At 45.3% G+C, this 16155-nt stretch overlaps 1 protein-coding gene across 1 annotated transcript in view; it reads right to left on the bottom strand.

Annotated features, from left to right (window-relative positions):
* col5a1 (procollagen, type V, alpha 1) overlaps positions 1–16155 on the bottom strand; it is a 154071-nt gene that overhangs the window by 117206 nt on the left and 20710 nt on the right. The window contains 2 exon segments of the mRNA XM_083794103.1: positions 1246–1288; positions 1290–1414. Of these exon segments, the coding sequence (XP_083650229.1) occupies positions 1246–1288; positions 1290–1414 (168 nt within the window).

Below are 16155 nucleotides of genomic sequence, written 5' to 3'. Positions count from 1 at the left end.
GGTTGGCCAGAGGTCAAGGCCCTTACATAGCAGAGGCAGTTAGTAACACGGGGTTATGGCGCGTCATAAGACATGCCACTAAAACGCGTCAAGACTGTCGTAAAAAAGGAAAAGGCGGGGAGAATGTAGGGTGGGATGATAGGTCTGAGTAGGAGGAGAGTAAAACAGGAACAAATGGAGGAGTGTACAAAGAGAACCAAATGGACCCACGGGCACATTTTTGAGCAGCGCTAGCCCCTCCTATATACAGCTTTCTGTCCTAACTTGTGTCACATTTGCCATTGACAATGAAAGGAGAATTTACGTCATGTGTCTGAGCAAATCGGCATGTTGCGACATGATGATGTACGATGATAAGAGCGCCCTTCACTTCACACGGGTGTGATGTTTTTATATCACAGCTTAAGTAGTTAGTTAACCATGAGCCGCAGCATGCCTATTCTGAGGGGAACATTCACCCGAAAATGGCCAATTTACATTAAAACTCAACACTTTCTGAGCTTGTGTAGATCGGCTATTTTTTGCAAAGAGATTTATTTAATTTGGTAGATGGAAGAGAAGCACTGTCGATTACAGTTTCTCAAGTCTGTTTCTCTAAGAGGAGAGAGAGAGGGTCAAATAAAATAAAATAAACAGTTCATGTGCGTATACTTTATGCTTTGCTTGTTTGCTTCTCAAATAGAAACTTTAATCAAATCTGAGTTACTTTATTTAGTAACCACTGGGCTCTGGCACGGTCAGTACCGTACGGTGCAGATGGGATGTGGTAGGTGTGGCTAGGCAGATGGCTGCTTGAGATCTCAGCTCTCTCTGCAGGTCAATAAAATAAATTAACCTCTCTAAACTCGAGATGAAATAAATAAAATAGATGAAATGTTCAAGTGCAGTAAAGTAAGTCATCATGTGAGTGCGGCGAGGGTGAAAACTAGGAGGCAAACATTAAAAAAAAAAAAACACATCAGAGGAAACAACACATAAAACAACGATGGCGACGACATGAATAGCAGGTGGATTCATCCAGAAAAGGGGACTGGAACTTAACCCATTTTGGGGCGGGAACCCCTTTTGGTGCATTATGTTATGCTTTAGCTATTGAAAAATAGCAGATCTACGAGCTTGTAGGTCTGCTATTTTTGAAAAATCGAAGACATTTTTAGAATCTGATCTCAGGTCAAAATGGGTTGAAATGGGAGCTGAAGAGTTGATTGAAAGAAGACTTGTGTATTGTGCGGATAGGGTACGTACTGGGATAGAGCTGCTTGGTGGGGGCGCTGAGCTGGGCGTCCTTTGGAGACCCTGTAGGCCACATCGGGTCCATTCGTTGACCTCCGATGTGAGCAGAAACCCGTCGTTCTCGATACGCCCTCGGGTAAACTGTGGAAATCTAAAATCTTCAAGAGGTCGGCTGGATCCACTGTGGAGGAGAAGAGCAGACAGAGAGCGTCGTTAGCTTGTGGAACAGAACAGGTAACAGCAAACAGAGAGCGTCGTTAGCTTGTGGAACAGAACAGGTAACATGGATCGTACGTAGACAATGCATGTAGACTAATGCATGTTACACTGTGTGCAGCAGCTGATCAACTAACCCATTTCATTGATTATTTTAAAAAAGGAGGGAAATTTGTATGAAATAAGTGGTAAATCAGACATATTTAGTCAACTGTGGTTCTCAAACTTTGTAATGTCAAGGACCCCCATATCTGAGATTATATTCCGGGTCCATTTGGTTCTATTCGTACACCCCTTCTCAATTCTCAATTATTTGATTAATAATAAAATAAAATAAAAAATGCATCAAATAATGGCAAAAAGGATAATCTATGGTTGCAGCCCTAACTGAATTCCCACTCTGGGGTATCATGTCAGCAGCATTATGATGTCAGCAGCATTATGATGCCACCACACGCAGTGCAACCTTCACAGAACCCCCATAGACATTATGACAGCACAAAGCCCTGCCACCACACGCAGTGCAACCTTCACAGCACCCCCATAGACTTCCCCCCATAGACATTATGACAGCACAGAGCCCTGCCACCACACGCAGTGCAACCTTCACAGAACCCCCATAGACTTCCCCCCATAGACATTATGACAGCACAGAGCCCTGCCACCACACGCAGTGCAACCTTCACAGAACCCCCATAGACTTTCCCCCATAGACATTATGACAGCACAGAGCCCTGCCACCACACGCAGTGCAACCTTCACAGAACCCCCATAGACTTCCCCCCATAGACATTATGACAGCACAGAGCCCTGCCACCACACGCAGTGCAACCTTCACAGAACCCCCATAGACTTTCCCCCATAGACATTATGACAGCACAGAGCCCTGCCACCACACGCAGTGCAACCTTCACAGAACCCCCATAGACATTATGACAGCACAAAGCCCTGAAACCACACGCAGTGCAACCTTCACAGAACCCCCATAGACTTCCCCCCATAGACATTATGACAGCACAAAGCCCTGCCACCACACGCAGTGCAACCTTCACAGAACCCCCATAGACCTCCCCCCATAGACATTATGACAGCACAGAGCCCTGCCACCACACGCAGTGCAACCTTCACAGCACCCCCATAGACTTCCCCCATAGACATTATGACAGCACAGAGCCCTGCCACCACACGCAGTGCAACCTTCACAGAACCCCCATATAGACTTCCCCCCATAGACATTATGACAGCACAAAGCCCTGCCACCACACGCAGTGCAACCTTCACAGAACCCCCATATAGACTTCCCCCCATAGACATTATGACAGCACAAAGCCCTGCCACCACACGCAGTGCAACCTTCACAGAACCCCCATAGACTCCACATAATACAGGCATGGACAAGGCCTTCTTTGACAGCCCCAGTATGTCCGCCTATTGAAGTCCCCCCCACCCACTCAATGGCATGTACACAGTCCCTCTCTCTCTCTCTCTCTCTCCCTCTCCCTCTCCCTCTCTCTCCCTCTCCCTCTCTCACTCTCACTCTCACTCTCACTCTCACTCTCACTCTCACTCTCACTCTCACTCTCACTCTCACTCTCACTCTCACTCTCACTCTCACTCTCACTCTCACTCTCTCTCTCTCTCTCTCTCTCTCTCTCTCTCTCTCTCTCTCTCTTTCTCTCTCTCTCTTCTCTCTCTCTCTCTCTCTCTCTCTCTCTCTCTCTCTCTCTCTCTTTCTCTCTCTCTCTTTCTCTCTCTCTCTCTCTCTCCCTCTCTCCCCCTCTCTCACACACACACACACACACACACACACACACACACACGGCCTCCTGTCCTTCCAGAATCCATTCCCACTACCTTATTTATTTCGCTGACTCAGGGTTTTTTTCCCCAGAGAGAGCGAGAGAAAGAAAAATAATATTAGAGGCGACTATAGTACCAAACAGGAATGCGTCCATTTATAGATATACACCACGATAATGGGTCATCATTGCAGCCACGAGCAGCGTCCATCCTTCCCCTTCCCAGGCCTCCCACACCACAGCAGAGCAGCGTCCATCCTTCCCTTTCTCATCCCTCCCACACCACAGCAGAGCTACCGTATTATGGTCGATGTCGTGCGGAATCCTCGCATCTCCACATTTCAACTTTATATGCCATTTCGTGAATGTAATGCCATACTTCCGGCATGCAAGGATGTCGCACAAAAGTAGTGAAAATAGCCGCACTACAAGCTCGTCACAACGCTTCGCGATGTGAGCTTGTAGAGCAGCTATTTTCACTATTTTATCCAAAAATATATATATTTTTAAATGTCTTTTTGTGGCTTTCGCTTTTATTTTATATATTTTTTATGGAGGGACAGACAGTAGGCTGACAGTAAATGGGGAGAGAGATGGGGGGGGGGAAGACATGCAGTAAAGGCCGTCGGGATCGGGAGTCGAACCCACGAGCGGCACACTGCCAGACTGGATTACCAGCCAAGGTGCCTGGACCGCTGAGCCACGGCCCAGGCCACCAAAAAAAGAATATATATATAAGTAAAGGATGGTTTTGGACATACGAGGTCGCCAGCCGGCAGCTGCTGTATACTCTGAGGCCGGCCACAAGCATACAATTAGCACACTCCCGGGCCAGGCCTGAGGCCTTTTAAGAGCGCGGCCGCAGCGCAGCACACTGGGGTCAGGACGGTGTGTGACGCTGGGGTTTGACCCTGTGACCGCTCTGTCCGCCAGAACCACACAGAACAAACATGTGAACACGGAGCCAGCCACATGCCTCTCCACAACACCACACCCTCCTCCTTCACAATGGCACACACACACACACACACACACACACACACACACACACGCTGCTGTGTGTACATGCCAGCCAGCCAGCCCAGCCTATAGCACTGCCCTGTCAGCACTGGCACAGCATCTGGAGAGAGAAAGATGACTGCGCTCCCTAACCCTAACCCTAACATGGCGGCCATTTAGCGCCTAAAGCCCGAACCACACCAAATGGTCGGGGCGGTTTTTAACACTTTCCTGCCCGTGCCTCCCTGTTCCTCGCTGGTTGTCCAAACTGTGGATGATTCTCTAACACTATAACAAACCATCGCACCGTTTTAAGGTGGATTTACATGAAACGGTAGCACGATAATGGACCGGTGCTTCTTCAGAGGTTAGTGAAAAACACGGCAGGGAAACAGTCAATGTGTTAAAGCCATTTAGGCCTGATGTCGTTGTTAAAAAAAAATCTTCTAAATCATGAAAAATTTCTGAAAAACCTCATGTTTCTATATCAGTTGAAGGTTCTCAATATTTAATGTCAAGGACCCCAAAGATTATTATGTAATATGCGGCCGACCCCCATCTGAAAATATGTAGTTCCCACCCAGAAGCAAAGATTTGAGTTAAAAACGTTCATGGCTCTGAAAGAATATATATTCCAAGATTTTCGCCACATTTTCACGATAATAAAAAAAAAAGCAGATCTACAAGCTCGTAGCTTTCCATTTTGGAAACTTTTTTTGTCATATCTGCCCTGTGCAATCTGTGATTACGAAGACTAAAAGGCAAAAAAAGGCAAAAAAACGTTCCAATGCTCAATGCTACAAAACACAATTGTATGACAATTCATCGTTAACATAGATGTGTAATCGTGACAGCCTATGGGAACTATGATGTCACCACTTAAACATCCATAATGTTATAGGGAGAACTTTCACCAAAAAATAGCAGATCTACAAGCTCACTAACCAGCGATATGTAATGTACAGTAGCACTGCAGTAGTAGTGCAGTAGTAGCACAGAGCCCTGAGGGAGTCCGCTCAATGAAGAATAGGGTTTAAACTAAAGGCTCAGGTATTCTTTCGTTGGGTGTCGTGCCAGGTCAATGTAAAATCTACACGCTCACAACATGTCACAAATGTGACGCGTTGTGAGCTTGTAGATCTGCTATTTTATGGCACGCAACAGTGTGTGCCTGTGTGAAGAACTGGGTTATAGTTTACTATGAAAACCTGTCGGTCAGCCCGGCCGTCACGCCTCGTGACACGCTCCACATATGGCCAATACAGAATTCATCCCACATGTTGATCTGACCTCATCCGACCTCATCAAACCCTGTCCACTCAAGACACTGCCCCCGCTGCCCCCGCTTAGATCTCCATATGTGGAGCTGACCTGTTCTGACATTCCATATGTCGACGTGTCCTTGAGCATGACACTGAACCCCAAAGACACTGAACCTAGCTGTATGGTTTCCTCCACCGTGTGTGTGTGTGTGTGTGTGTGTGTGCATGAGTGCATGCTTGAATGTACCGTAATACACACTGTAGGCTACTATGTAAACCAACCATTTACCATTTTAAGTCAAATCTCATAAGATTGACAAAGCACTTGGCACCCCAACAGAGATGGGTGGAGTGTGTGCGTGTGTGTGTGTGTGTGTGTGTGTGTGTGTGTGTGTGTGTGTGTGTGTGTGTGTGTGTGTGTGTGTGTGTGTGTGTGTGCGTGAGGGGGAGTTGACAAAACATTGTAGGACTACAAAATGAGTTTATGGCTTTTTTTAGCAGACAACATAGACAAAAGTAAACATTCCAGGGTATTCATTGGTCTGAATTTCCCTGTTTTGGGATAGAATGAGAACATGTCATGTTTTGACTGAGAAAGGCAATAGCACAAAAGAACAAGCAAACATGTGTAAAATGCACGGTCAAGGTCGCGCGTGCACACACACGCACACACACACACACACACACGCACACGCACGCGCGCACACAAGTACAAGTCCAACATATCTAGGACCACACACACTCAATGACCCTGTTGAAAGCAGCTTTCCATATTATCTAGCCAGAGTGCAAGAACACTGGAGGCCCTCATCATCAAAGACACACTCAACAACATTGCAGTGGACGGACGGACGGCGTCCATTACAGAGAAACCATTTCTTTGTGCACACCGTGTTTATCTAACTGTAAGATCTCTCTTCAAGCTGACGACATCTTTCACAGAGAGCGGTGCGTTGGCCTCCACAGCTGCAGGCCATCGATAGCATATTGTCCACATTAGGACCATTAGAAACAACTTAAAACAAGACAAAAAAAACTGCTCGACTTCATCTGGAAACTATTTGAGTTTGAGGAAACTTTTTAAGTGTGCTCTTCTATAACATGTTAGTCATCGTGATATACCGCAGATAATCAGACACAAAAGACCATTACGGCAATGTGGATACTGTAACACAAGAATAACATCCACGGTAATAAAAGTGAACTCGGCAGATCGGCAGAACGTGACAAGGCCCAGACCGTGAACATTAATCCGACCAAACCAAACAGACAAAATGTATGATTATGATGTGATATGACAGCGCCATGGGCTCCATTTTCCTCACCGCTAAAGCCCTTATCCCTAAACTTCTTTGCCTTTTTCTTTTACTATTTTGCAAAACATTTTTTAATAGTTAAAATGGCCAGTCTAAGAGGTCACAACGTGTCAATGTAGATTGGCTAGTAGCCAATAGTTGAACTATTCAAAAATGTTTTTCAAAATAGTAAAAAAAAAAAGAAAGGCAAAAGAAGTTTAGGGATAAGGCGGGGTTTAGCGGTGACGAAATGGAGCCCCATATATCTCATTGAGAGGGTCAATGCTTTACCACTTTGAACCATATCCATATTCTGGGGGAACATTAGTCAAGCCAGCTGGCTTCTTCCCTTCCTTGCATTGTATTTTTGTTCTTTGATATGTTATTGTCTATTTTTTGTACTACATGCTAAATAAATAAACCTAAACCTAAACCTAAGCAATAGCCAATCAATCTGCAAGCTCACAAGTTGTCAGTAACACATCGAAATACAATGCGTTGTGAGCTTGTAGATCGGCTACACGCTACATGTTTGGTGGAGAGTTGGCGGAAATGTTGGTACTGTACAGTTGAAATGTAGATCTGTTGTACTGTAAGTGTAGAGGTGTTTAAGTGATTAATGTGAAGTTCAGACTCCACCTTAGGCCCTAGCACGTATAGCACTTGCCCTGGCAGAAATCTCATTTAGATGGATGATGGATGATGGATGATGATGGTGATGGATGATCACAACCATGGACATCACTCATAGATAACGAGAAAACAGCGAGAAAACATCCCCGTTAGAACGGTAGTCTACGCATACGCGAGCACGTTTCGTGCGAGGGGGGGCGGGGGGGGGTGAGAGCAGGGGCATTGCCTATAGGGATAAAAGTTGGTTTTCAGTTAAACCGTTCCATATTGATATAAAGCGACCAAAGTCTTTGTTTAATTACAAAGATGCCATATCAAGTCTTTGGCAGTTAAGGTCGCTAGACGTATTTGATGCATTACCTCATGCTTTCCTTGCTTGAGTGTAAATGGCTCTGGATTAAGATGACCTACGAGCTTGTTGATTGGTTATTAAGATGACCTACAAGCTGCTTGTGGATTGGCTATTCTCAGTTGCGCAACACCAGCACACAACTATAAGTCTAAATCAGGCTTAAAGGGAGGGTGGGTTCTGAGTCACTAAAGAATGTCAACTATGTGGTGATTCCCTGACCAAGCCCCCCCCCCCCCCCACACACACACACATCTCCAGTCTCCCTTGCTCATTATCATACCTTTCTCTCATCCTTTCACTCGTCCAGCTTCTCTCTCTCTCTCTCTCCCTCCCTCCCTTCAGCTGGCTAACTCTTCCTGTTCTAGGAAGAAGGCTATTACCCCCCCACCCCCCTCCACACACACACACACACACACACACACACACACACACACACTCCAGACTATAACTGTGTTAGTGAACGTGAGCTGTGGACAACCAGTGGTGGAAAAGAGTACATTTACTCGAGTGCTGTATTGTGACCTATAGGTTTTGTGTGTTGAATTTTGTCCTAGAAATGTGGAAAACATGAATGCTTGTCCTTTTCACGTGGTTTATTTACCTCTCATGGACAGAAACAACTTCTTAAAGGTCATTTCTACAATGTGGTTTTGTTACTTTTACTTACGTTTCTAGTACCCCCCCCCCCCCCATCCCCCCTCCTGACTACATAATGGTATTACAGAACGTGAGCTGCCTTGCCCGTGGAACCATGCAGCACCAGAGTGACGTTGCTAGGGGGGACACATTTAAAGACAGGCGCGCTTGATTGTATTGAAGAAGAAGAAGAAGAAGTGCACCTTAAGGTAAAGAAAAAAGAAATTATCTATCCGACCGACACCCACCCGCTACTTATCTCTGCCCTGCCCAGCCCTCTGGGCCCTGACAGGGAGATAACATAACTAGATACACAGACAGGCCTTTGGAGGTGCATACCACAGAGTGACAGAGCCTCTTTAACTGATTTAGACCTGAGCTCCATTCTACAAAATGTCTTCTAAATCCTTTTTAGAAGTTTTGCTGTGGTTCAGTGGTTGTCAAAGAATTTCATGTCAAGGACCCCCAGAATGATATTTGGCCACCGACCCCCATCTCACAATATGTTGTTCCAGGGACCCCCCCGCCCAGAAGCAAAGATTTGAGTTAAAAACTTGCGCTCTGAAAGAATATAATACATTTTCCCCCTCTTTTTCAAAATAGCAGAACTACTGTAAGCTCGTAGATGAGCTTGTAGATCTGCTATTTTTCAAGGGCTAAAGTACCCTGAAGAAAACGTTGATTTAATAAAGTTCCTAGCATCGAGACTACGAGCTGTGCGGCCTCTATCCTTTCTTAGTCAACGTTGTATCTCCTGCGGTCAGCAGCACCTCCCCCACTACTGGTGCAGTGCGCTCCTACCTTTTTGTTTTGTTCTAATGGCTAAAAAAGTACAACATAATGCTTAATACAACAACCAAAAAAGGTGGTTCCCGCCCAGAATGGGCTAACGGAGATGAAGGCTCTAAACAAAAGACAGCTTTGTCTGTCATCAGCTCCGTAATGAAGAGACACGCAGTAAAACCCACCCACTCACCGGCCAGAGAATGCCTATCATCCAAGCGTGATGATGGAGGCTCATTTAATGAGCTCTATCCGAGCGCGGCGGCCTCCGCTACAGCGTAATGATATGTCACACTGTCCAGAGAGAAAAGGAAATGTAATTGTATCATATCGTTGTGCGGAGGCAATGATTGACACGGAGACACCGCTGCTCTCTGAGCTATACTTGTGTTAGCCCATTTAGGCCCGACGTCGAAAAAAAACAAAATTCTGATAGAATATATGTTCAAAGATTTGTGCCGCATTTTCACGATTTTTCAAAAATAGCAGACCTACAAGCTCGTAGCGCGCCACTCGGTGGCGCGCTATGAGCTTGTAGATCTGCTATTTTTCAATAGTTAAAACACCAAAAGGGGTTCCCATACAGAATGGGTTAGAAAAATACACACAAAAAAAAAAAACACTGCAACTGCAGACATGTGTGCAACTAGTGAAATGTCATATCGTTGCTGTCGAGTGTGAAACTGAAACTGATCCTTTTTCCATGGAATTCAAAATAAATTTACCTTTGTTCCAATCCGATTGAAATGAGTATTAGTTACATTTTCCCATGAATATATAAAAACCCACAGACATGCGTGTAATGTATGAAAAAAAATGAAAATAAATGTGGAGATTCTTTCATTCCCAACAGCGATGGTATTTTAACATTTCCCCTTAAAGGTATGTTTTATATTCCATTGCATATTGTTTTCATTTGAACTGAGAATGGCGAAATCTAGCAATTTTAATATACCTGGCAATCAATGTGTGTTTACTTTAAATCGCCTCTCCTTTTTCTGTTATGTCTGTCAGGCACGCATGTGCATGCCATGCAGCATGCACGCACGCACGCACGCACGCACAAGGGTTACTGAGGTCTGAACTACATCTCTGCAGGCAGTGTTGTAGTGCACTTTTAGAAGTGGGAGGATGCCCCAAGACACCTGCGCGCACACATGCACGCGCATGTGTGTGCACGTGCGCAACGCACTCAGACACACAATATTAAAACATGCAGGTGTGTGTAGCCTATTTAGAAGCAGGGTTTACAATGCTTAATCTTATCCATAAAAGTTAATGACGGGTCAAAAGATTAGCATTAGACCTGGATGGAAGTCACCAGAGAGTCTTGTCTAATACCTAGACATTCAGATTGTTGTCCTACTTGATATCAAAATGTGTCAAATGTGTCAAATGCAGTCAACAGAATCTGTTTATAAGATAAATCTAGAATGTGGCGGCTTTAAGGGCAGAATGATGAAATTGTGACATGGCATGTAGCCCAATTATGTTTGAAACACAGTAAATATATTGAAATAGCTCCTAATATTATGAGTTGATTTCAAAGATTACGGGAACCCTAATTTAACCACATGAATGAACCCTACAGTCTCAATTCTGGGGCACGAACATCCGGGCAAAAATAACAAATCTACAAACTCACACAGGTCAGATTTGAGATTAAATAATCTCAGCAGAGATTTGGTGAAAGCTATGAGCTTGTAGATCTACTATTTTTGAAACATCTTGAAAACGTGGTGCAAATCTTTGAATATATATTCTTTCACAGTGAACGTTTTTAACTCACATCTATGCTTCTGGGGGTGCCTGGAACAACATGTTTGGGGTCCTTGACAATACATAGTTTGACACTGACATAGAAGCATATGGTTTTTCAGAAAACCGTCATGATTTAGAAGACGTTTTGTAGAATCTGGTCTCAGGTCTCAAATGGGTTATGAGATAAAACACTTCCAGTGATTCCCAGATCCACCACCGTCTCCTTTTACAGACTTAAAAGCGTTTGCATTCATCGTTATGTGAACAGAACGCAAAGGAGGCGTGGCGATAATTGCAACTCGCCTATAATTGCAATATACACGTACAAACCCCAGGCTCTAAATGCCACGGAGTCTGACTCCTGGCGGGATGAGGTAGCACCCACAACCACACTGAGAGCTCCGATATCAACAAGAAGCTTCAGTTAAACGCCCCAGAATAGCTTTGGGTCGCACGAGTGTTTCGCACATTCTCGTGGCCAAAGCTCACATAAGGCGCTGCTCCTACACGGCTGAGATCCGCTTGCAAGATACTGCTTGGTTAACCAGCGGTGTCTCAGGCTGTTATTTTCACCTCGCCATGTCATCCAATCTCTGTCTCGCCCTGAGCCATCTTCATCTAACCTCATCCTACCACAGAGGCTGCTGAATCCCCCGGGGGAGGGGGGAATCATCATGTATGGACGTGACCTTGCACATTGTCTCGTGCTACAGTGGTCGTTAAAGCATCCTCCAGCTTAATTGATGTAATTTGGTGTACAAGCTTTGACTTTGTCGGGTCGGGTGGGTGGCTGTGGCTGAGGCGGGTAGGGAGGTTCGTCTGGGAATCGGGAAATAACCTCTTTGGACCCTCCTGTCCAAGAGACAGGAAGAATGGGGAGAGAGGCGGGGAGTGACAAGCAGCAAAGGCCGACGGGACCGGGAGTCGAACCCGCGGCACGCTGTCATGGTGGCTTAGCAGCCCCAGGTGCCCAGACGGTTGAGCTAACCGACCGGGGCAGTGAGAGTTTTTTTACGGCCTACTATATTACCTACACTAGCAATGAACAACTATTTGTGTTTGACATTTGTCGACATTCAATGAATACAACAAATACAAGCTTCAACTATGACATCATCCCCAGGTTGGCGGAGGGTGTGTAGAGCCCAAGATCACATTAGATAATCGACACAGCGGTGAAAAATGGGTTACAAAATCGTGTGATAAAAATGATAAAGAAAATAGAAAAGAAATAAAAGCTCAACCTCTGGGAAATAGTCCTTACAGTTCATCAGCTACAGTGAACAGTACATGTTACAACTATCATTTCAACCACGGTGACAGACGGCTATGCAAATGTGAATACCCTCGTTTCTCATGTCACGAGAACTGTGGCAGAAAGTGTGTGCATGGGCGCGACTTCCGTTGTAGTACCCTGGAGGCTGTCTTTCTTTTTCTTTTCCTTTTTTACCAACTGTTTTTATGCCCTGGCAATGCAAACAGATCTGCAGCACAGCATCAACGTAATGTAATCTGGGCGATATTTCCTCACACTTTCAGTAGCACTTCTTGCCCAGACACTAGTACTGTTGTAAATATTAGTACACACATATAAATAAAAAAACATTGTGAGGTAACATGATTTTGAGATACTGGACTATGCTCAAGCCTGCTTTTTTTATGTGTAATTTAAAATGAAAATAAAACAAAAACAAACTGTTCACACAGTCACACACAGACACTCACAGTCACACACACACACACACACACACACGCACACACACACGCACACACAGGCAAGGAGGCCTTAGACATACCACAGTATCAGGGGCAAGACCACCAGGTTTCTGAACAGCTACCATTAGACTGTTGAACAAGGCCTGACCACCGCCTGTCATCCGTCTGTTCTCCTTACTTTCTCTCCCTGTCCGCCCATCACTTCTTTCTGAGGGGCGCTAGCCACACACAAATGGCCCCACCGTGACGTCATGTGGCAGCCAAGTCTATGGACTTTTTGATGTTTGCTTTGACCCATTTAGGACGATTCTACAAATGCCTTCTAAACCCTGACAGTTTTCAGAAAAACCCATGTTTCTCAGTCATTCCCAAACATTTGGGAACGCCTGGTGTAAACAGGTGTAAATCTGTGATGTGACACAACACTGTTGATTCTGATTCATTGTTTGTTGCTCACTGCAGTGTCGTTCGCCCTGAAAATAGCTCAATATGCAGGATTGGCTGTTTTTCGGCACACGTACGGCATCAGCAGTTCAATCAGGCCCAATCAGTGACCCAGAAACAACAAGAGGAGGAAGTTTGTGAAGAGCACGCAGTGTCATTGCTAACCCGTGTCACGACCCCCGATCCAGAAGTGTTGCGTTTGCGAATCCACACCGACGCGCACTAATCCCAAAAGTATCTGCAGCTTTCGAGAAGGGAAACAATTGCAACCACGACACCCCCCCCCCCTCTCTGTGCTGTGAATGACCCTCTTTCTCTCTTGTGTCCTTCATGCAATCTGTCTGTCCGCCGCGTCAAAAACAGAAATCTGTTGTCTTTCTCCCATTTCTCCCTTCTTCAATCTCCCCCACATTGCGATGACGATTAAAAGATCTCCCAGGCTATTGTGTTACGTGAGCAGAGACAGAGTTCAACCCCTAACCTGTTGGAAGGAAGGGGGATGAAACCGTATGCTGATTTTGTAGTTTGCTGTCCGGTTCAGTTTGAAAACAACTGTAGTGTAAAAGCAAAAGTTCAGTGCCTTGCTCAAGGACACGCCAGGATCAAACTCGGAACCTCACGTTCGCATCCGGCCACTCTACCCCTGAGCCACTGCCGCCCAACATAGCAATACCATGCAGAATTGACAATGGTGTGTTGTCTGTGCGTGTCCATTGTGTGTGTGTGTACATTGACACAAGCATGGTCCCATGGCCCCTATCTGAGGACAGTCATGACACACACTATCATTTATTAATTGTACTACCATTGCTGGAGCTGCATGGCATACCAGCCTGTCATGTTTTTAATCTGCTGTAGTTTTTAACTCTGAACAGGAAAACAAACTACAAAATCAACCCCGTTAAGTGAAATCTCTGCCCCCCTCAGGGGCTTTGCAGTGGGTCAACGGGGGAGAGGGTCATTTAGCATAATGACATGACAGCAGGGGGAAGGTGAGGAAATAACCCTTCACCTGGCTCATGCACCATGCCTATGTGAATGACCCTCTCTCGCTCAACAACTTTCAACTCGGCACGCTGCTGTGACGAGCGACGGTTTCATGATTGTGTGTGTCGCAAATCTTTGGTTTAGATCAAGATTGTTTTTTATGAAGCCTTTTATTAATATTCATATAAACGTATCTCTTATGTAAAAGCACCGTAACCTCAAGCACTGCTGACGTGATGGTATACCGCTAAAGTAGCGTCTTGCACTCACACTCACGCATCAGGATAACAACGCAGGCCTTCTGTCAAGGCATATGCCGACATGATATTGTCAGCACCAAATATAATACCAGCAACACCGGGTGTTGAACACATTGTCAAGCGAGTGGGGAAGGGGTTCAAGTGCCGACGGCAAGTCTCTACGTTAATGTATATGTCCCACTCCCTTCTACCGGTGATAGACATCACACAGTACCTATTTCTACCTACCGATGGCTGCAGTTATTCACACCCAACCAACCCTGTATTCATCATGCATGCACCGTGCACGCACACACACACACACACACACTGCTTCTGTATCCACTCTAGAACCAGACCGAATAAACAACCTGCAAATTGAATTGACCCAGTCCAATCAATCAATCAATCAATCAATCAATCAATCAATCAATCAATCAATCAATCAATCCAATCAATCACTGTCCAGAGAGGACGGGCGGTGGATGAAGTAACGTTTAGATTACCATGCACTGTCCAGAAGAAAATGACCTCGGCTCACGATGGAGGACACAACAAACAAACAAATATGTAAACCGCATATTTGCCTCTGGCAACAAAAAGTTAAAAAATGTGCTTAACAACAACTTCAGCATTCCAGCGGTTTGGAAGACAATCCTCAGACAGACAGACAGACAGACAGACACGTCAGACAGACAGACAGACAGACAGACAGACAGACAGACAGACAGACAGACAGACAGACCCGTTAGTATACGTCTTGCCTCATACAGAAGCAACACTGTGAAACTAGTTTCGGGGGGGAGGGGGGAGGGGGAGGGGGATATATTCAATCACACAGCATTTTCTGTGCTTGACGTCTGACCCTCCAGGGGAAGCCGTGTGCTGCAGCTGCTGACCACATCCGAAGCCACAGGCACGGCTTCTCAATCCCACCCATTAAGAGGAGACGTCTGCCCACTTACAGCATGTTGTGTGTGTTTCCCTCTCCTCTGGGCTGCCTGGCACAGGACGCCACTCACAACCAAACATGACCTCAGCTCTGCTCTTCCGTCCGCAAACACAGCCTGACCGCACCTCCTTTACCTCCAAGGGAGTTCGCTTCGCTGCGGCTAATAAATTACATACGGTGAGGTACATGCATTTGTATACTGTATTTGCAGTACAGTGTGTCACGAACCTTTCTAATTTCCCGCAACACTGAGTGTGCACAAATGGAACCAAATGGAACCAAATGGAGTTTATATAGCCCCGTAAGGGTCTGTTTGGTTGTCGATTTACCTGCGGAACCATGGGTGTCCCCAAACCCCACTTGGAGAACCACTGGCTTTCATAAAAAGCTCAAATAATATTGTAATAATACAGTATTATTTATACCGTATCACAGTTGATAACTGTGGTAGTCATCAGTGCTTCTCTATGTTAACGACGTTGGTTAAGGCCTCTCTGCAAAACATCAGCTATTTATTAATTCACAAAGCCCTGCTTAAAGTCACAATGTCTATATATACAGTATGCTGCTTCAAATCCCGGGTTCGATTGCCAAGTCAATCAAATTAAGCTACTGCATGGGGATCTGAACATCAACAGGAAAGCCGGGGCTATAGATATATGCACATAGTTTAATATGCTATGCTATCCTATATCTTTCATCGGTATTTCAGTGGAATGTACATGCTCATCATAATAATACCTGCTGACAGTATACTGGCTCCCTCCAGCTCCCTCCAAGTCTAGTATTCTGCCATATAGGAAAAGCTCTATGCCCACCACACGTTACTTTGAAGAAACTGTAATGTA

The sequence above is a fragment of the Protomyctophum parallelum genome, assembly GCF_964188405.1.
Source record: "Protomyctophum parallelum genome assembly, chromosome: 21".
NCBI classification, from domain to species: Eukaryota; Metazoa; Chordata; class Actinopteri; order Myctophiformes; family Myctophidae; genus Protomyctophum; species Protomyctophum parallelum.
The sequence above is the reverse complement of the archived record's forward strand: the minus strand, read 5'-3'. Positions and strand labels throughout refer to the sequence as shown.